Raw genomic sequence first — 22,544 nt, forward strand, 5'->3', positions numbered from 1 at the left:
CCATGAAGCCACAGCAAAGTCCAGCACAGACATTCAAGCATGTGGACAGGAAAGAGCTCTGCAGTTTTAATGGGATGACCTTACCGTCTCTGCGTCCATCAGGACTGTGGGGCATTGCGAGCAGGACGTCATGACTTCCAGTGAACTGAGGAACTGGTTACCCATCCGCTGAAGCCTTTCTCCAAGAAAACGAACTGACGAATGTGTGATGGAGCCAAATTTCCTTTGAATACTCTACACAGTAAATATGGAAAACAAATACATTTAAAACTACTCCAATAGTATTACATAACTCAAAGGAAACATGCTAACCTCAAAGAGTCGGGAAAACACATGGAAAGTGTAAACAGCCGATGACCCATCGGTGTCTGACAGCATCTGGTTGACATGGCAACGCCAAGCATCCTCCTCGCTGTCGTAGGCAACAGGCTGAAACGCTGCCAGAATGGCAGAGAGGAAGGGCGAAGGGGGCGGAGAGGCCTGAATCTCAGAGAAGCAGTCTGCGTCACCTTCATCTTGACTGAAACACACAAGCGCACAGGGACCAATGAGCTGCAGCACCTTTTACTCTGAAGGACAGACACACTCGTCATCAACCGCACAGCAGCAAACCCAGAGCTCTGAGCCCGACGGGAGCTCAAGATAATCATCAGCTACTAGCATTTAGCATCTCTGTTTTCTGACAAGCACACATCAACGCAACAAGAAATACTCACAGGCCTGTCGAATGGAACAGCTTGAAGAAACAGACCGAATATAAATATCTAAAGCCTGAAGTGCCGAGCGCTGCCACGGACACCGTCTCTGTCCTCATCCTCACCTAAGCGAGCGCCTATCCCTCCCCTCGTCTGCAGCAGCCCTCTGCAGCAGCGTGCTGCACTCATCCCACACAGAACTGCAGAGTGCTTCATACCAGCCCAGCACACACACAGCTCCCAAATTCACACTTATGAAATGTAGCTGCTTTGATCCACTTCTCTCCCTCTCAGAAAGCAGGCTGATGCCCTGCAGCTTTCCAGAATCGCTCGCTGATTATTAATGTCAGGACACCCCTCATCTGAACTACGTTAAAAAAACTCAGCCTAGAAAAGCCTTCTGGTCTTTTTCTTTACTGCCGTCCTCTGGTCAGAATTGGCCCACCTTGATGAGGAAACACTTAAGAGCTGTGGACCTGAGCCAGACTGTGCTGGGACACCTTCAGAGTTTGAAGAACTCCAGCCAGGAGGCACATTTCATCACATTTAAAAGTCTTCATCCCACCGAGTTAAGCCATGGCCCGCGGGCCGGATCCGGCCCTCCGGGTTATTCTATCCGGCCCTCCAGATCAGTTTATTTCATTGTTATTAATGGCCTGCTGTTAACTTGTGCTCATTTCTAACTGTATCATTTTGACAAAATATATTTTTATGGAGAGTAAAATATATAAAGTTATTTAAGGTTTAAGTTGATTTATTCTGGAATAACATTCCTGACTTTTTACTATTCATAATTAATAAACATTATTCACATTTATTCATAATTTACAAAAGAGCTTTTTGAAAATGAAATGTCAAATTCCATTTTCTTTATCATATTAATTCAGTTACAGAATGAGCTGTGCTGAAGAAGAAAAAGAAAACGTAGTTCAGAGATTTGCTTTTTCTTTTTACTTAGGAGACAAATAATGCCGTTAAATTGTAAAAATGAAAAAGCATTTCCAGTATTGACTTTTATTTAGAACTATGAGTCACAAACACTTCCATAAGATTCAACCCGTCTGACCTCAAGTAGGCTGGACCAGTAACATAATAACAAAATAACCTTTGGTCAACTTGTAGTCTGTAGTTTTGTTTTTGCTTTGTTTGCCTCAAAAAACAAGTAGCCTAATCACTTATTGTTACATTGTTTATTATGTTTATTTCTTGGTCTTTTTGTAATGCCGGTCTTGTGTTTCCTCTTGCTCCTCTTAGTGGCGGAATTTGTATTGCAGCCTTTTCTTTAAAGAATCACAACTCGCCACAGGAATGGGCTAGAATCTTGCTTTCTTTTCCCAGCATCCTTCTGCATTTTTCTCTTCATGACTGGGCCGGATTAAACCATCTGACTGGTTTAAAACCAAACCGTATGTTACACCACCGAACCGCATCATGTGGAAAAGTGAGTTGTTGCATCCCTACTGAATACATCAGCATGTTCACAGGTTAAACACGTGTTGTGCCAAATTTAGGGATTTGTTTCATAACATTAAACTAGCCAACTGAAAGGGGTTTCTTCATTGTTACTTGCAGATTTTAAAACATTTTTTTAATTACTTTGTATTTGTCGTTTTGTAATACACACAATATATCAAACCCAACCAAAACCATGACCCAAAACTGAACTGAATTGTGCAGAAGGTTGATCACTGCATCCCTATGATGGTGTTAAATTATATTTAAGAAAGCCTTTCAGAGTACTTTGGTGGTTGACTCGTTTGTCATTACAAATACAAACTCCTTCACGATTCCAATCAAAGCACAGAAGAACATCAGCAGCAAACAGGGAAACTTTTTCTTTTCATTATGCAAATCAGAGCTAATTCACAAACAACTCAAAAAGTGGACACTGAAGTATTTGTATGAAACAAAAAAATCAGCTTTCTTTACCTGGACATGCTAGAGAAATCCGCCTCCTCTTCCTCACAGCGATCGTCCAGCTCTTTCAGGGCCTGAGTCACGTCTTCTTCCCACACAGAGTCACAAGTGCTGTCCGGATACGGGTCCGGCTTGGTTTCAGGAGGAGCCGGCAGACACAGATCCAGTACCGTCTGGGACTCTTCCTCGCAAAGGGAGCCCGGCGGAGTGTCAGTGGCCGGCGGGGGAGGGTGGTCCAGGTTCAGGTCCGGAGGAGGGTCCAGCGTCTCCTGAGGGTCGTGTGGGTCTGGAAGGTCGCACAGCTCCAGGGGGTCAGAGGACAGAGGGGGGGCGCTGGAGAACCCGGTGTCCTCGCTCACACTGCTGCTCAGCTCGTCTGCTGCCGTCACGCTCACAGCATCCTGAAACAGAAGGCCACAGGGAGGCGCTCAGGTGTGACTGCACAGGTGAGTCTCCACAGCTGTGTCACATTCTAAAAACTGTTCTCCTTATTTGGACATCCTGGAAGGAAAGTACAAAAAACAAAAACAAATGCTCCTTCCAATACTAAAATAGTTAGCATGATAACAGCTACAACCCCAAAAACTGGACTAGAACTCCGACAAACGGAAAAATGAACTTAAGACAGAATATGTCAAACTAAATACACAGCGTTCCCTCGTTTATCTCAGGGGTTACGCTCTATAAATAACTAGCATTAGGTGAAATCCACGACGCAGGATTACAGATGTTTTAAAGACCCACTCCAATTTAAAAAACATTGTATTGTTGTTTTTAAAGGGTAACCAAACAGGGAAGTTGGAGGCTGAAATGTGAAAATCCAGTCAGAGGGGTGGAGCTGGAGAACATGACGTGGAACTTAAATGTATGACCAACCACAAAATTCAACTGTAATACTTCATTTCAACCTGTAGGGGGCAGCACACAGACAGTTCTAGACTATTTTTAAGAATTAAACAAGTTTATTTTAATTTGTCAAAAATGTGGCAGTGACCAACAGGCAGCACTTTTAGAGCTCCTTTTATAGAGATCAACAGACGAAAAAAGTTGATTTAGGGTTTTGTTACCCTTTATAAGCTGTTCTTGTGACATTTTTCTCATGATTGAGGAAGAAAATTAAACTTAAAATGGAATTTCAGAATATTTTTCAACTGAAATTGCTGTGAGTCAGGAACAGATGAAAAAATGTGGGAAAAGCTTGTAAGTGTGACGGCACTACTACAGCAAGCCACAGACTCCCTGTTCCACTCAGTTCTGATGCATCCACTTGCAGACAAATAGATCCATGAACTTCTTTGTTTTCCTCGTCTGAACTGGAATCTGGATCAGAACTGTACGACCGGATGTTACTTTTGTTGCACCACTAATGTTCGGTTGGGGGTGTGAGGGGCTGTAAGTTAGCAGGAGACAGTGTAAACAGATGGATGATTCCATGCTAAAAGTCCTGATAACACCTCAGAAGTGAAGACTCTTTTCACGTCTCAGGAATTCATCCGTAAGTGATGCATTTAAATGCTGCTAAAATGCTGGGTCATCAGAGTTTTATTATCAGCTGCTTTGAACTTGGATTGTAAATATTATCTGGTAAAACTTTCTTAAACAGATATGCCCGATAATTAACATGAAAAAGTCTAAATAAGTGTTTTTAAAACATTTATCCCATTAAAAATAAAAGCATTTAGCAGAACTGATCCCTTTCTCACCACAGCCCCGCCCCTGACAGCGCCTCTGGTAAGGGGATCTGTGACGAGCGCTGGTCACCAGTCATAGGGATAGCAGGCGGTGCCGGGCCTTTCTAAAGAGCTGCAGATTGGAGCAGGCCGGTTCTGCCTGCAATTGCTGTGTCTCTCAACCAGAATTCCATGCATTGACCGTATAAGAGGAGGCAGCAGTGTGGGGGCGCTATGATCTGGTCTCCCCGCAGAGCTTCTCAGCAGCGAATACAGCGATTCAGCTCTGCAAGGCCCTTCTAAACAGAGACAGGGCGTAGAGGCTCGATCAACCCTACGCTCCGATCTGCGGTGTTAAGAAGGGTCTGGCGCCGAGAGGAACTGATCAGTTCTGGGAAATATTTTTCTTTTTAAAAGGAATTAGTGCTTTAAAACACTTATTTAGACTTGCTCCTATTAATTATCATTCATAACTGTTTAAGAAAGTGGGAAAATGTTAAGTTTGACCAGATATTATTCACATATTTTATATTATTGATCTAAATTCAAAACAGCTGAAAAGAAAACTGACGACCCAGCATTCTGTTAGCATTTAAACGCATCACTTACGGACAAATCTCTGAGACGTGAAGAGTCTCACCTCAGATTTGTGAATAACTGAGGATTTGTGCCTAATTTTTAAAGATTTGTGTGTGTTATTAGTTTCAAGTTGTTGTAACTTTAATTTGTACGTCTGTAAATTGTATTTTTTTTTATTTTGTCATTTTAGTACTTCTGCACTTCTATGATACAAATCAAGAATTACGCACACACAAACCGGGGTGATCCTTATTTCAGGATTATCGAATGAAAACAAATCTCTGATCCTGATAAACGATTCATGAAACTCAAGAAATCTGAACGCATTCTGTACATGAAACATCATAGAAAAGACTGGTTGACAAGGTCACCAGCCAATGAGGATGCAGAATAAGACCCACTGAAAAAAAATCTGCAAACAGGAGATACAGTGAAAGTACTGCTTCTGCAGTCAGACTGTTTTGGATTCTGCTTTTAGGTTAGGAATGAATCAAGACAAACAATTTGTGACTTAGCTAATGATCCAAACACAACAAACTGACTTTGTTAAAGAAGCTAAATGACCGCGGTCCATTAATAGGTTTAGGAATTAACCCTACAATTTAAAATCAAACTGTCAATAAACAGATGCTAAGTCTACAAGCAAAAGAAGATATATTTTTTTTTTATCTTGGACAAAGAAAGGCCGGCGTGGCGGGCGGCCAGTACATCAAAGAGACAGCATCTATATTACAGAAAGCTTTTAGAAGTGGTCATCCTGCAGGCAATGAGTAGGAGTATTGATGGCTTTATCGGGGGCTCATTATACTAAGAGCTGTTGGGAAGAGGGGGGGTTGTCCTTCAAATGACATCGGACCGATAGCTGAATTAGAGTTTCGTTCAGATCTGCAGGTGGGAACAGGAAGAACTACTGCAAACTTTGTGAGCTCAAGATAATTCTGTCTGACATGTAAAAAGGTTCAAAAGGGTTTCAGGAAGCCCCGCCCCCTTAAAAAGAAAAATCAGTGCTGTTAGTACGCGTGAGGAATGTTAGCAGCAGTTTAAAGCAAAAGAGCAGCTTGTTAACCCTTTAACACCTGTCTTTCTAACGTGCTGTATTCTGTGTAGATTCTGAAGGATTTTCAAGCCGCCTTTCTCCTTCAGAATCTACTGGAATCATCGTGTTAACAGTTAAAAAAATGACAGAACATAAACAGTGGAGCTAAAAGGTTAATGTGGCTGCAGTTCTGATTCAGTTGACTTTATCAGTCAACGGTGCTGTTAGGTTCTGATACTTACATGTGTCTGCTGAGGGTAAAGGAGCCGCTCTCATGTTTTTACGGTCAGTTTCTGTCTTATTGGGGGTGAGCAGTAACAGCTGACCTGAGGTGAGCTTCCCCAATCACATAATCAAGCCCCACCACTTTAAAAGAGCTGAAGAAGCAGCCATCAGCAGCACCACACCCGCACCAAAGCAACTAGGGAAAGATCCGCTCCAACGCAGCGGAAGCAGAAGTTTTTAACGCAGCAGTAGATAGAACAAAACTAAGGATTCGACCCATTCGCATCTCCCTGAAAGCAGCAGATCATCCATCAAAAACCATCTAGAAGAAGAGCACACAGCTGGACAGAAGGAAAGAGGCAGATTAAGCTCCACGGATTATTTGCTGCTCCCAATCGACCGCACCTCAGGCAGCTGGCTGCAGGTGCTGCTCGAGTGGGTCATCTCCAAACAGGGGAGGGAGGGGACAGAGGGCAGAGGCTGCAGGACAGACGCCTCTTCGGTCACGGCGCTGCTGGACGATTCTTGGGAATGCTGCAGGGAGTCCACGTGGTTGGATGTGGCGTCGTCTGTGGCGGAGTCGCTGTTTAGCTAGAGAACACAAACAACAGCGTTCAAACTTAGTTACTGCAGGGAGACTTTTACTAGAATCAGTTGAACTGTGAACCTTTCTGAAGTTCGAATGCATTTCAAGAAGATGTTTCATTGAGGCCATGTATTTGCAGGGTAAAGCAAGAAACACAAACACACTGCAGCAGATATCTTCCTGTCAGAAGAGCTCAAAGTCTGCTTCGATGTGCTCATGCCAGCAGTGTTAGCATTTAGCTCAAAAATACTTTAGTTTATGACTAGTTTGCTCCTTAAAAATGCATGCTGTCTTTTTTTTTATAAAGCCCATTCTCTGCTCGTGCAAAGACCAAGAAGAAAGGTCCAGCAGGACACGGAAAGGAGGGAGAAAGCGTGGAAACACGGGAACTATTCCCCCGACTTCACAGATCTGTTCGGTTCATTCACTGTAGAGGAGGCAATGTCAAATCTTTAGCTGTCACTCTGAACTCAGAAAAAGCTGGGATTGCATAGAACAGTTATGTGTGTAGATTTTTAAAAATTAGACTATCCATCTATGCTGCTTATATACGTTAATAAATGGAGAAAAGTGATAAAGAAAAAATAAAAACATGTTTGACTGGACTTTCTTGCTTTCTTTTATTCTGCTGTATATTGTTCATGTTAATCTGCTAATGCCTCGTTTCCACTGAGCGGTCCGGACCAGACCAGTCCCCTCCTGGCCGGTTCAGAACGGTCCGGGCAATTCAAGTGAGCGTTTCCATTGAGCATTGGACCATGGAAGCGCATGCGGGGTGTAGATGATGATGTAGCTGTGCGTCAAAACGATGCGACTACAGCGAAAGAGAATTGGCATCAGCTGACTCAGAAACAGACGGAAAATGAAAAAGATAACTCGGAGGATCATTATAATCTGGAGCAGGTGTTTATTATGGATGAAGCCGGATTCTACACTGCAGAACCGTCTATTGTTCTGAATTAAAAAGAAAATAAAACTATTTATGTTGAGTAATACTCCAATGTTCTTCAATAAATGTTTTCAAAGCACGATCAGAAGATTTTGATGAGTATGGATCGGTAACGAACATTCTTCAACCGCGGGTGTTGATGAGACGGAAACGGGGGAAAACTTTGAGGAGGATTTGGCGACTCCTGCGGGTTTCAGTCAGAAAGACATTGGACCGAGCGTCTTTTTTAGGGTTAAAGGTTGTAGACTCTTGTTTTAGTGACCGTAGCAGGAGTGAAGAGGTCAGGGTGTAGAAAACGGTGCAGACAAAGCTTTGAATAGATGTCACAGGAATCTGCTTTTTATTTTGTTATTTTAATTGTCAGAAAACTGAATTTTTAGCCTAAAATAAACTTACAGAACCCAGAAAGAGAAAAGTGTCATTTGATAATTTTTGCCCTTTATTTGACTTCCATACTGTCCCAGCTTCTTCTGTTTGAGCTCCCAGTAAGCCCGACTTTCCAGCATTAACCATTAAAAGCTTCATTTGTGTGAAAAAAAAATCACCTATGGGGAGTGGCAGGGCTGAGATGTGAAAAAGGCAAAGTGCAGCAGGCCGGCTCAGTATGCACACACACACACCATGCCAGCGGGCTGCATGGGAAGCAGGGGGGGGACCCTGATCAGAGTGAGACTTACAAGGCCGGAGCGGCTGAGAACCTGGCTAGCGCTCAGTACCTCCTCTTCAGAAGATTCGTCTGTGTCCTCGTGGTTGGTCAGATTCAGGCTCGGCGTGCTGCCTGTGTACTGGCATTCCTGCAAAGACGGCGTGTCCGCTTTGTCCATGCTGTCCAGTGAGCGGCGCCGTACGCCCCAGTTGAAGTTGTCCATGCTCTCCCCCTGCAGGAAAACCAAGCGATGAAAACTCGTCCATTCGAAATAAAGATGTACTACACGCCGCCACTGAAGCAACCACAAAGTAAACAAAATAAAAAAACAAAAATGAGGAATGCTGGTGAGGCGCTTTTCCAGCTGCGTTCACACCCAACGCAGTTCACACGTCAGGGGCAGCGAGACAAAGCAGCGCCGCAAAAATTCTGATGCAAGAATTCACAAGTTCATATATCTGAACTTTGGTGAAGACTTTGCCTGGTGTCATCCAATCAGGGGTTCAGCTTTGACCTGTGACATCATGACGTGATCAGCAGGTCCTGAACCAACAATCTGATCATTCTCGTTCTGAACTTTCTGATATTTGTCTCATTTGCATGAAGGCAATTATAAAAAGATCCTCATTTAGATTTTTCTCCTTTTGGACTAACGTGGAACAGCACGTCGTCAAACTGGCTCACAGAGACGGAAGTACCGCTGAAAGCAGCCGTCATTCAGATGCAGCTTCTGCAGTAGATGGTGAAGTTCACCGTATCTGAATGATCTCATGAACCCAAACATGAGGACATGATTACCAATGCTTTTGTAAAAATAAACAAACATGATTTCTGAACATCATCCATGTCCTCCATGCATTGTAGATGAGACATACACAGACACCATCCGGCTAAAAACATTTAGCTTCCACATGCGTCTGGAGCAGAGGTCTGCAATCTGTGGCTCTTCTGTCACTTTATTATGGCTCTTTAGCTTTAATGAAAAATGTAAATGATTGAATAAATAGTAGATTAGTTAGTTAAGTTTCGTCATTTCTGCTTAGATTTTTAACATGTAAAGTAACTTAGTAAAACATGTTGAATTTGATGTCAGAAATTCTGTAGAAATGTTCTTTAAATTTGTCTTTTTAATTTGTAGTTACTCAAATAAAAGTCTAAAAGTTTTTTACTTTTTTATTTTGATAAAATACACTAAACTGGCTAAAGTTTTTAAAAATATGGTTGAAAACGATTGAAAATGATCTCAATCATCATTGAAAATCATCAATTAGCTCAGGTTATTCTAAATGCTTTGATTTTTTTTTAATAAATAGATTCTACTAGAATGTTGTTTATTTTTAGATTATTTATAGATTAAAAGGAAAAAACACACCAAAATCCCAATGATAAAAAACATCACATTTTTAATTCAAGTAAAGCTGCTGCAGCAGGAGGACGTTTTATGACACAGGGTGTGTTTTATTTTGAAAGGAACTAGTGTGCGCTGCTGTCAAAAGTAAAAGAAGTTACAACTGTTATATATAAACATATAGACACTGTTGTAATTCAATTATTATAATATTTAAACATTTATAAATAATGTTTAGTTGCCAAAAAGCATAAATATTGTGTATTTGTAAACAATAAAATGTGACTTTGTGGCTCTAGTTGGGTTCAGGTCCGTAAGAAATGAGAATAAATGGCTCTTTTAGCGTCAAAGGTTGCAGACTTTTTGTCTGGAGCATCACCTTTATGAAGATACTTTTGTCGAGCAGAAAATTCACCATCTGGACACAAATTTGCCGCGTGAATGGCGTTTGGTGTGAACGCGCCATAAGAATGAAACGGGATGCAAACTTGTAAAGCTAAAGTAAGGGTTCACAGTCACAAGAGAAATCAGAACATTACTGTACTTCAGCTGATGATCACACAAGTGAATGGTGGGAACAAAATGACAAAAGAAGTTTTCTGTGCAACTTTTATGCCCCACACTTACCTGGAGCTCCTTGAGGCAAGAGAGGAAAAGAACAGGTATGTTAGCCTCATTACATCATGTTTTAACGAGAGCATCAGAAGACAATGAAACAAAGTACTGAACAGACACGATATTTAAGCTGATGTGACCCTTTACCACACCTGTTCATATGCTGTAACTCTTCAACCGTTCATGTGATCAAAGGGTAAAGGGGCCCTACCATGAAAAAACAACTTTTTGAGGTTCTAAATGCATTTTACTGGTCATTCTCACTATAAAGAACCTCAAAGTGGTATTTTGATCCATTCACGCATTTATGAGTAATCCTCTAAAGACCTGCACTGTCGCCAGCAGCCCCTCCCATACCCACAAGAACAAGCGGGTCCTCATGAGGTGATGTCGCAGAGTGAGCTGAAATATAAGCTAAACTCCAAAATAGCCTAAATAGATCTTAGTAAATGCCAAAATAGTCCAAAAAGCTATCAGAATGCCAATTTTTAAAACTTTAAAACCATAACTTTTTAACACAATTATGAATAATAAAAAGGCAGGAATATTATTCCAGGATAAATCAACTTGAACTTTAAATAACTTTCAATATTTTACTCTCCACAAAAATTTTGTCTAAATTATACAAGTTAGAAAAAAAGCACAAGATAACATCGGGCCATTAATAACAATAAAATAAAATGATCTGGAGGGCCGGATCCGGCCCCCGGGCCTTGACTTTGACACATGTAGTGTAAATGGTTGAAGAGTTATGGTAGAATGTAAACACTGGAGCTAAAACTCTGGTGTTAAAGTGTCAACAGCAGGACTGAATCTTTTGAGAACTGAAACGGCAGATGAAGCTTTTCTTCCCTCCTCTATCTACCATAACAAGAGCAGTCAGCCCAGATTCTTCATCCCCGTGTTTGTTGTTCTCACCTCAGCATCTTCCAACTCCACATCTAAGAAGTCAAAGTCCTTAAAGACACCAAACTGCTGCTCGCTGCCTGTGTCCTCCCCCAGCACCTCCTCCTCCCCGGTCACCTCCTCCACAGTGGGTATAAGGCTGGTCTGCTGATCTGCAGAGTCCAGATCCTCGTTGGATGAGAAAACCACCTGAAGGAAGAGCAGGAAGATAAAAAAAACAGATCCAGAAACACAGATACATGCATGCCAGCTGATGGTTACAGAGACCTTTTCTGAGCCTTTAGAGTAGGAGAGGAGTCTTACAGATGGATTTTTGGGAATGCCAGATTCTGGGCCGCATAGAGACAGGACGTTCATCAGCCTCTCTCTCGTTCTCCTCTGAAAGCACAACAGAACATAAAGGGGCAAATGGTTAAAGAGGACCTGACTGTCTCATGCTGTTTTTGGCAGAGTTTGGAGCAAAGCAAAAACAGACTGGTAAACGACACATGGCTACCCTGGAATAGTTCATAAATGTAAACGGTTAGCTTAGCCTGCTACCTGTGAGAGTTGAGGCCTCTTCCAGCTAACTTGAACCAGCCCATTGGAGTTGGACCCTGATGATGTGGAGGAGGTGCTTCTTGTTACAGCAATCACTTGGGGTTTTCCATTCCGCCCTGCAGCTGTACGCTGGTCCCCATATTTATGTCCTATAATAGGCGTCTGCAAATCCACGCATGTTAGTGATGAGATGGAAACAAAGGAGTGTGTGTCACTTTGAGGGCGGAAGAGCATCACCTCAGAAATGTCGAAGTGGAAGTCTAGAGTCTTGCCAGGCAACTCCTTGGAAGAGTTGTTGAAAATACGAGTGAAGGCAATTTCAGGAGAGCTGCAGGACTCAGAGCTGTAGGAGCGCTGCACGTCGTCCGGCACCACCAGGCTGGCTGAGCGAGACACCACCAGCTTCAGAATGTTCTGGGCCTCTCTCCAGTGAGGGCTCTGCAACAATGCAATGAGATGATTGGAAATGCTCAAAGATTATTTCTCTTCAGAGAAAAACTGATCGTTCAGACTGGATTTACAGGCTCTGTCTGGTCTATGGCATCTTTAGGAAGCAGAAACTAAGCTGACCATTGTACTGATCTCAATGAATGCAAAAAAAACTCACCTAAACGTTGTTTACAAATAATTCTTTCATAAAGTAAAGCATGATAGCCTTACATGTTAAAGGAACAAAATAAAAACTAAAACCCCACCCACTCATTAAATGTCCCCAACTTCCTGACAGAATCAGTGGCCAGAGGATAAGACCCTTTAAAGCAGGGGTCCCCAAACTTCTCTTGTGAGGGCCACATAACTGTTTTCTTCTCTGATGGGGGCCGGGGTCGCATTGTAGTCTAACAGAAAAAGTGTAACAATCACAGCCTAAATGTAAAGATTTATGGTTTCCAGAAAACCACACATAGCTGAATTTAAAACAGTTCATTTCTGTAACCTTAATAGAAAAAAAAACATTTAAAAAAACTATATATATAGCATTACCTGCAATAGATAAATAGTTGAAGATGGTTAAATTGATAGCTAAAAACACTGACACGGATAGCTGAAAACGCTGAAGTTGATAGCTAGCTGAAATATTAGCGAAGTGCCAAATTAGCTGAAAAAAAACTCCAAAAAAATTCTAAATTCTAAAAAGCCAAAACAGCTAGCATGTAGCTAAAATATTAGCTAAATGTCAAATTAGCCAAAAAAATTGAAAAATGTCTAATTTGGCCAAAGCAGTTTGGGAGGCTGGTCCTAATGTGGAGAAGGGCCCCATCCGGCCCGCGGGCCGTGGTTTGGGCACCCCGCTTTAAAGTAAGGATGGTTTGATCAAGTTAATGTAGTTGTTAATGACAGCAAAAGAAAAGAAAAGCTGTAAACGACCACAGCTGAGCAGAAGCGCCCGTCAACCATCGCGAAAAATACGTGTCTGGTGGAAACAAAACTAATGTGAACTTTCTAAGTTTTTCAAAATTAAGTTTTATCCATTTTTCAAGTTTTCAATTTTCGTTTTTAAATGTAGTTGTCGATTTTTCAAATTAACAATCTGTTTTTTGTTGATTTAAGCTGATCCTGATTTGACCCTGCAGACGTGATTTTGTGCTCCTACTGCTTAAGGCTAAACAAACTCAAAATCGACTTTTTTTGTCTGGTGACCTCTATAAATAAGGCTTTAAAAGTGCTGTCTATTGGTCATTACGAAATTTTTTACAATTTATAACAAACTTCAGCAATTAGAGTCTAAAACCGTCAGTGTGCTGCCCCCTACAGGTTGAAACTAGGTATTACAGTTGCATTTTGTGATTTGTCAACTGGTGTGAGTCCCAGAAGTTTCACGTCATCATGCTTTGAGCTCCAGTATAAGAGCCCCGCCCATCTTTGAACACTCGACGGTACTCGACAGTTATTTACGTCAATGGTCCAGCCCAGAGTTGAAGCTCACCACGCGACGCAGAGTCGCAGAGCTAATCAACTACCTTGGCTTTTCCTGCAAAATGCATCTAAAGATCCCAAGTACCACCTTTATAACAGGCTCTGTAACTGTCATTTGAGTGTAAAAATGTCACATTTCTAGATCATAAAGGCTCACCTGAACATATTTTCCAATAATCTTCATAATTTCCAGGTTGAACTGTTTGACAGGAGCCGCTGAAAGGTCAATATGACTCAGAAGGCTGTAGATGATTTGCAGTAATGACTGCTGCATGCTGGGAAGGCCTTTTTCCAGTAGCTGAGTGCGACAAAGACAATAATGATCAACATTCAACATGGGACTCTCTGTGAGTCCTACAGCACAGTCCAACTTTGGTCTCTCTTACCTCAGCCAGGTAAGTGACCAGGTTGAGGATTTTCTCCGCAAAGGCGTCGTTGAGGTACCGGCAGACCACGTTGATCCAGTTGGTGCAGTCCCGGGAGTAGCTGTGCGTGCTGTACAGGCTCATCATGTGGGCCAGGTTGGAGAGCGTGGCGGACTTCTCGTCTGCACACACCTTGGCTATTTTATCTGCCGTTTCTTTGCAGAAAGGAGTTGGGCTGTCAAAGTGTTGGATGAGATGTGGCAGGAGGCACAGGATGTTCAGCGGGAAACCTGCAGACACGTCAGACGGTCAGAACCAACCCTTAAAGCTAAAGGAGAGGAAATACTTTCAGGAGGTAAAACCTGCCTGCCACTTGTGTAGGGTCGATGAGCATCTGTCTGGACACAGTGATGAGCTTGCTGAGCAGGTGGATGGTTAGCTCTTGTGTAGATGCAGAAGTGAAACCTTTGAGGAAAAGCTGAAGCAGGCCAGGAAAGTTGTACCACTTCAGCTTCTCCTGGACCGTCTCCAGACACTCCCTGCTATCTGTGCGGTCCAGAGGCATCTGCCCCAGCAGCTTGTTCAGGAGCCGCAGGGCCAGCAGGTACTCAAACTCATAGTCCGACTCCAGCAGCGAAGTGGCAATCCAGAAGACAGTTGCCATCAGATTTGACGGGTCTACGGGGGGAGCAGCGTCTCGTCCCGGGCTGACTCCGCCTCCTAGAGACGACAGGCTCCTTGTGCGTGCCAGATTTCCCAGGCTGCTGCCGAGTCGGTCTGCTATGTCCAGAGTGTTGCTCCTGCGTCTGTCGGCTTTGCGCTCGCTCATCAGGCTGGTACGCAGAGAGTTGCTGCGAGTGTGCACGGCGTGGGGCAGCCCGCTGCTGTGGAGGTTGAGCTGGCCTGTGCTCTTTCTGTTGGCAGCAAACTTGGCCCCCAGCAGATGCTCGTGAGCTGAGGTCCTGTGAATACGATAAAACATCAAGTAAGGATGGACAAACGTAAGCGCAGGACAGACACTAAGTGGCAGGACTTACTGTGTCAAGGCAGAGAGGAAGTCATAGTTTTTGACCGTTTCAGCCAATGTGTCAATGCCCGACTCTAGAGTCAGAAGCAGCTCAATGACGAAGCCCTACAGAGAAGATAAAAACAGCATTTTATTTAGATAAATATCATTACCTGCCATAATGCTAGAGTAAATGCTTTAAGCTGAATTTGGCCGCTGAAGATGCTGAAATTGATAGCTGAAAACGCTGAAGCTGATAGCCAGCTAAAATATTAGCTAAATGCCAAATTAGCCTAAAAAACAAACAAAAAAAACTTTGGTTAGCCAAAAACACCTAGCATGTAGCTGAAAAAATAGCTAAACTTCAACATAGTCTAAAAAACTGACCCCCTCCCCCAAATTAGCCAAAACAGCTAGCACGTAAATATTAGCCTCTCCAAAACAGCCTAAAAAAAGTTAAAAAGAAAAGCCTAAATTAGCCAAAACAGCTAGCATGTAGCTGAAATTTTAGCTAAACTCCAAAACAGCCTTAAAAATCGTAGTAAATGCCATAGAAGTCCAAAAAGCTAGCAGAGTGGGACAACTTTTCACCACATGAAAAATTAGGCAAGCATTTAGAATGTGTGTGTGGGGGGATCATAAATAACAAACAAATAATTGTAATAAAAACTTGTTTACCATAAAATTTTCCCTGTATGAAAATGTGAATGTGAAGCTAAATTGAACTTTTTTTTTGAACATTTGAAAAAATATTACCATAATAACTCCAGAATCTACAGCACAAGTCACCACATAAGAAGTGAACTAGTTTCTTCAACCTTATTTGTTACTTTGTCACAGTCAATGGTTTTAAGAATTTATGTTTCTGTTGACATGAGCATAAAAGCCTCCAAGTGGTCCTGACTGAGCATGCTCCAGCCTGTTTTTAATGAACTTCAGAATGGAGACGGTTCTGACATGAAACTTGGGAAAATAAAAGCTGAATGAGAATGTGTATGTCAGCCTAATATCTGGGTATCCACCTGTGAAAACGTTATATTGTGTCAGTATTAGGGCTGAGAATCTCAGAGTCACTCAAGATACGATGTGATTCACGATACATGGCTCACGATACCAACAGTATTGTAATATAGTAAACATTACAATAATTACCTTGGTAATTTATGATATATAACTATTTTAAACACAAATGTATCTTTTATTTCCTTCTAAATCTTTTTTTAGAATAATTTAAAACACAATATGTCAATTTTACACCTTTTCTAACATCAAAATAAAATGATCAATAAATACTAACATGTCTTTACTATAATTACACACATTCTAAGGTAATAAACAAATAAGCTAATAAACAAAGCTCTAGTTAAGAACCAAGATGAAGAGTAAATCAAATGGCCTGGTTTCAAAGAGCAAAAAATGTGGAAATAAAACATTCACATTCGTTCAAATTCCAATTCACTTTAATTAATTTTACATTTTATGTCAGACAATTTGTTATTGTTGAGGCACAATATGAACTTTCAGACTGTTGATATTATAGGATCATTGTTTTTAAAGTGCTGCCATCGATATTCATTCCTCCTCCTTTTCTCAAAATGTCCAGCACTTTTCTTTGATAATCAACACTTTAGTTACATGCTCCACATGTGTACCGCTAGCATACACACCTGTTGGATCAATAACACCGCTAGACGTCTCACCTGGACGGTCAGACGCTGCACACGATTCTGCTAGAATCTGGTGGAGTTTATCGCGGTGTTTGGACAGATTATGCTGTTACTGCGCTTACAATCCATGTTATGTTACATTAAACGACATTAACAGAACGCCACGAGCCATGCTAAAGCTAACGACTGACCATTACAGAATCAAAGATGGACGGGGCTTTTATACTATAGCTCAGAGCATTGTGACGTCACACTTCTGAGACTCACACCATTTGACCAATGACAAAATTCAACTGTAATACCTTGTTTCAACCTGTAGAGGGCAGACGGTCAAAGGTTTTAGACTATATGCTGGGTTGTGTCAGGAAGGGCATCTGGCGTAAAACTCTCAGTGAAAGCTAATTTGCCGTGGTAACCCCTGGCGGGATACACCGAAAGGTGAATAACAACATAGATGTTCATAAGCCTTGTGCTATCCTAGGCAGGTTTACATTAAAAGTGGGATCATCTGGACCCATGGCAGACAAACTCCTGTCCACCTTTGTCATGGGAGGGATCACACATCAATATAAGGGTGGGGTCATCTGGACCCCATAAGAGAGAACAAGGGTTAAACGCTGTAAACTCCTCACTACATATTTTTTACTTTTTTTTCAAACAGATGTGAACATGTTCACCCTTTTTTCCTCATATTTAAAGGGTAACCAAAGCCTAAATCAACTTTTTTTTAGTCGTTGACCTCTATAAATGGGGCTTTAAAAGTAACTGTAACTGTCTAATAGTTTAGTGTGCAAGATGAGCTTCAAATGGGACAGAGAACATTACTCATTTTATTTCTTTCAAGTCAATGTTAACAAGTGTTCACATTTGTAGAACTACACCTGTCTACCTCCGGAGAAAAAGCCGGAGAAATGCAGTTTTTCCTTTGGTAATCGGCTGATCAGAATTTTATTTTCTGTTTTCTTAATGGTTTAAGACTGAAATAATTACCACTCACCGGTGTCAAAGTAAAGGTTGGAAGTTTTTTATATGAAGAAAAAAACAAACTTCATAAAGCCTCCATTTTAGTTTTATTTTGATCTATTACTGCACCACAATGTCAGGAATTTAAATAAAGAACCTCAAACTACCTTTTCACAGCAATCGCTAGGTTAAAAGTCACTGTGATCAAATCAAATAATTAGATTAAGTAATTACAGCTTCTGATTAATTAATCGCGCAAAAAATTAATCGCATGACAGCACTATCTTTGACTAGCATCAAAACCAATAGAATTTGAATTATTTGTCAAATTCTGTGTTAACAATAGTAAACATGAACAACAGTGCCAGTACTTAGTGCAAATTGATATAAATAACACAACAAAAATTCACTAATTCAAGTAGCTTCCAGACCCAATGGTGCAACATGCGCCCTATCTACCTCCAAAGGAACGTCTCACCAAAGGATGATGAATATAACGATTTACAGCCTCTTCAAACGAAAATAAAAGATTGATACTTGGTGAGAACCCATCCAGAATCCATCACAGGACTAAATGTCGCGATATATATTTGGTACACCTCTTCTTTCAAACAATACCAAACCTGTATGCAACACACAGGAGGGTTTCATCCCTCATCCACACACACGTATGCCACCACAAAACAAAGCTCTGACCTGAGCATCTTCTCCTGGGTCCCCCACAGTCTCAACCAGCCGAGACAGAATGTCGGATAGTGTGGCTGAAGTCAGAGGTTGCTTTAGTGCCCTGAAGATCTGGAACGAGCGGCCAGCGTAGTGGCGAGAGGAGCAAGACAGAGCCGTTCTCAGGGCCACCTCACTCAGCAGCGAGTCCAGCTGGAACCCTGAAGGATCACACACCAGCAAACAGACGTTGAACCTCTCAAACCAGTGACGCCTGTGAGCAGAGCCAAGAGGCCTCAGACCTGTTTGGGAGTTCTTGAAGACGGTCACCACACGCCTGACAAAGCTGCTCAAGTGGTCTGCGCTCTTTATGCCCGGGTTCTTGGGCGACACGTCTTCGTGGTTCCAGAGCGGACCCCGTTTTCTATGAAGACAGAGCATGTGAGAAGAGGCGTTCTGACTGCGATCTTTTCACACCAAGCAAAGTGGCCAACCAGCACCAGTCCAAACCCAAACCCATGCAGAGTTAAAATACCCTTTCTGCTGGAAGCATGAAAACAAATCAGTGCACAGTCAGTACATTATATAGAAACACAGATCTGTGGAAGACATGGCAGACTAAACGCAGTAGCAAAAAGGCTGTTAGTACATTTGATTAAAAAAAGGGGGTTTATTTTTTTAAACAAACAAAAACCACAAACTTCTCACCTCGACGTAATAAACTCAATAAGAGCTTTGGCCTTCTCCTCCTGCTCTCCAGCCACATCACTATCACTGAGGAGGGGTGGGGAGAGGCTGGACAGAGCTCCACCCCCCCCACCTAGACTAATACTGGAGGAGGTGGAGCTCGAGCTGAGGCCAGAGTCCGTCATTGGTGATGGCTGGAAGTCCGTCAGAATCTCCCGGGTTCCTGTGGAAACTGTTGCCGTACACATTATTCAGCATCAGCTTCGTGGACTGTGGACATCATAGTTTGTCTGGGTTCCTGAACCAGAATCTAAAGCTAAGCAGCTTGAATCAACATCAAACACTTAAACCAGGCTTTTCCCACTTATGGCAGCTTTGATACATGCGTGTTTCTAGTTATTCAGTTAGACTTCAATAATTCTGTGTACAGGACTTCAATAAATATCCTACTGTTTGTTTGGAGTGGAAGATGCTGCTACAGGAGTTTGAACAGCAACCCTTAAACCCATTTTAGCCCCTCCCAAATGATATTTTATTCCAGGATTTAAAGACAGTTCCTTCACACTTTCCACTTCTTTCTTATTGTTCATAGTCTTTTATATTATTTATCTTACAATATTTTATCTTTATTTTTATCGTCCAGCAGCCACTGCGAGAGCAGTCGACCTCTGATTGGACAAACTGCAGGTTTTGATCTTGGTCTGCTTGCTTTTGTGTTTTTGTCTTCTCTGACTTCAGAGAAGTCTTTAGAGGTAAATAAAATGCTTTATAAACGAGATATATAGCATTACTTGCGACAATGTAACTGTGACTGCTGTGAGCTAAATGTGATCACTGAAGATGTGACTTAATAGCTAAAAATGCTCAAGCTGATAGCTTGCCAGAATATTAGCTAAATGCTAAAAAGCCAGAAAAGTGGAAAAATATATCATTTTGACAAAACAGCTAGCATAATGCTAAAATATTAGCAACACTCTGAGTTAGACTAAATAACTTTAAAAAGTCATATTTTGACAAAAGAGTTAACACAATGCTAAAACATTAGCTAACTCAAAGTTAGCCTAAAAACTAGAAACATCTCTAAATTAGCCAAAAACAGCTAGCATGTTGCTAAATTAAAAGTTAAATTCCAAAATCAGTCTTTTAAAGTATGAATGGTGTCTCTATCTGAAAGTTTGCAGAAGTTCCCAAATTTCAAAGTGCTCAAAGTTTTTGAAGGATTTGAATATTTCAAAAACGATAAAGTTTATAAATACCAAAAATATAAGCTGTAATGTCCTAAACAACCTGAATGTTTTGACACCAAGATTGCTGACATTTTTGTTCAAAAAGAATTTTCCCCAAATGACAAAACTGTCTTTCTTTGTGAGAACACTTGCTGCCACCTAGTGACGAACTTTGAAACTACATCAGACATCTCAGGGCAGCAGAACTCACCTGTGAGCTTTAACTCTCGAGGTGCTGGCTTGACAGTCAGAACCTTTGGATCGTTGCAGTCTCTGTTACCTAACAGCACCATAGCTACAGACTGAACACTGCTACTTGATGCCTGGACCACCAGCAGGTGGAGAAGCAGACGTTTGCAGTGCTCATAGACTTCTGGGTGATGGTGATCAAACCCTGAACAAATGAGAGTTGATATTTAATCCTTTAACACTTGAGCTCCAGTGTTTATGTTCTATGATTTACTGTAATTTTTTTAATTGTTAACATGATCAACAAGCGTGAGCCGCTTTTCTCCTTCAAAATCTACTGGAATTACGTTGATCGTGTTTACGTTAAAGTTACAGCATGCTAAAGATTTTGTGTTATAGTGTCACCTCAGGTGTTAAAGGGTTGATCAGAAAACAAGCTCGTGCACTCTGTAATGTGATGCAGGCTTGTGCATAAATGACTTCAAAGCTTATTATTTATAGAAGGACTATAAAGACTCATCAAGTGCTTACCGATGAATACAGCATGCAACAGAAGGTGCAGGTAGGCGCTCCACTCTACTTTGACCCCATGGTCCACTATGAGGTCCGTCAGCAGGATGACCGCAATGTTACACCTGCATTCAGCGTGTATGTTTAACAGCTCAGCTCACCACTGAAAACAGAAGACGTATTGAATGTACCTGTGGAGCGGCACTGCAGGGGTGTTCGTCTCTGGCAAGTAATCCACCAGAGGAGACCAGCAGCCCCCTGAGGGGGGGAAGGGGAGGGCCTCTGGCTGGTTGTGCTCCATCACTTTCAACCGCCAGTTTGCATAAAGTGGCATGGAGTCACCTGAAAAACACAGCAGTTAGCACAGATGCTAGCTGATGCCGTACAGGCAGGAAGAGCCGCAGTTTTGGCTTACTTTTCTCGTCTTCGTAGGAGCCCCCGGAGCTGCTGCTGTAACGAGACTCCAGGCGGTGATGCTGGCGGTTCAGGTTGCTGTTCAGTCCACTGTAGATGTCCAGGTGAGTGTAACTGTGGAGCGGACGACTTTTATTTGCAGTTACACAGCAAAGGAGTTTCACCCCACTCTCCAAAACAAAGTTATATTAACCTTTAAATCAAAAGCTTTCTGACCCACTGCAATGAAAATGTGTTTTTTTGGTGTTTTGAACATGTTCTTGTAGCATTTTTCACATGACGGCAGATATTTATATATAAAAAAATGAAGCTTTACATTGCATTTCTGAGTATTTGTTTGTTCTAATAGCAGAGCAGATGAAAAATGACTTTTGAAAAAGATCATATTTGTGACGTAGAAAATAAGCTGAGCGGGTCACTCCACAATAAGATGAGGAAGAGGGTGGGGCGTTAGGGTCCTGCCCACAACTCAGCCCCACCCACAACTCAGAGAGGAATTTTTAATGAACTACTGCTGCTCTGCAGAAACTATGTCCCAGATTTTTAGATCTTGGCTAAAACTGAATGATAAAAATTTATTTTAAAAATATATCACAAGATAATTGGAGTGGGACATTAAAACTAGAATAAAGTCATATTCAACATTATGATTTATCAAATGAGACATATGGTCATGTTTGGTTCCAGTTGTTGTTTTATGGAAAATTGAAACACTTTGAGAAAAATATTCAAATTAACAATGAAAAATTTTTACAAAATATAAAAGTCTTTTAAATGGCAAGAAGAGCTGTTGTTAATCACATGGGTGAAATATCCCTAAATTAGCCTAAACAGTTAGCATGTAGTTGGAATATTAGCTAAACTCCAAAATAGCCTAAAATTTTTTTAGCAAATGCCAAAATAGTCCAAAAAGCTAGCAGAATGACAATTTTTAAAACTTTAAAACTGTAACTTTTTTTTTACATAATTATGAATAAAAACAGGCAGGAATATTATTCCAGAATAAATCAACTGAAACCTTAAATAACTTTCAATATTTTACTTTCCATAAAAATGTATTTCATCAAAGTGATACAAGTTATAAATGAGTACAAGTTAACATCGGGGCACTAATAATAAAATAAAATGATCTGGAGGGCCGGACAGAATTACCCGGAGGGCCGGTGTAGGTACCACATCTACTCGGGGTGTCAGAACGGCTCGGGGGCCTGCGACAACTGATGACGTC

The 22,544-nt window shown here is 41.5% G+C and overlaps 1 protein-coding gene across 11 annotated transcripts in view; it reads right to left on the bottom strand.

Moving 5' to 3' along the window:
* The window catches only part of fryl (furry homolog, like), a 95,573-nt gene that overhangs the window by 9,293 nt on the left and 63,736 nt on the right, over positions 1–22,544 (bottom strand). For 8 of the 11 annotated variants that reach the window (XM_024258972.2, XM_024258971.2, XM_024258965.2 and 5 more), the window contains 21 exons: positions 21,318–21,430; positions 21,094–21,244; positions 20,924–21,027; positions 20,415–20,597; positions 18,999–19,209; positions 18,593–18,714; positions 18,324–18,511; positions 15,029–15,123; positions 14,358–14,953; positions 14,013–14,281; positions 13,784–13,924; positions 11,950–12,150; positions 11,713–11,874; positions 11,440–11,550; positions 11,185–11,361; positions 10,279–10,287; positions 8,335–8,535; positions 6,528–6,713; positions 2,625–3,013; positions 313–520; positions 85–234 (listed from right to left, as the gene is read on the bottom strand). In XM_024258972.2, coding sequence (XP_024114740.1) covers positions 85–234; positions 313–520; positions 2,625–3,013; positions 6,528–6,713; positions 8,335–8,535; positions 10,279–10,287; positions 11,185–11,361; positions 11,440–11,550; positions 11,713–11,874; positions 11,950–12,150; positions 13,784–13,924; positions 14,013–14,281; positions 14,358–14,953; positions 15,029–15,123; positions 18,324–18,511; positions 18,593–18,714; positions 18,999–19,209; positions 20,415–20,597; positions 20,924–21,027; positions 21,094–21,244; positions 21,318–21,430 — 3,967 coding nt within the window. The remainder of the gene's footprint in view (positions 1–84; positions 235–312; positions 521–2,624; positions 3,014–6,527; positions 6,714–8,334; positions 8,536–10,278; positions 10,288–11,184; positions 11,362–11,439; positions 11,551–11,712; positions 11,875–11,949; positions 12,151–13,783; positions 13,925–14,012; positions 14,282–14,357; positions 14,954–15,028; positions 15,124–18,323; positions 18,512–18,592; positions 18,715–18,998; positions 19,210–20,414; positions 20,598–20,923; positions 21,028–21,093; positions 21,245–21,317; positions 21,431–22,544) is intronic. The other 3 variants (XM_024258969.2, XM_024258973.2, XM_024258966.2) reach the window with 3 other exon arrangements.

The sequence above is a fragment of the Oryzias melastigma genome, linkage group LG4, assembly GCF_002922805.2.
Source record: "Oryzias melastigma strain HK-1 linkage group LG4, ASM292280v2, whole genome shotgun sequence".
NCBI classification, from domain to species: Eukaryota; Metazoa; Chordata; class Actinopteri; order Beloniformes; family Adrianichthyidae; genus Oryzias; species Oryzias melastigma.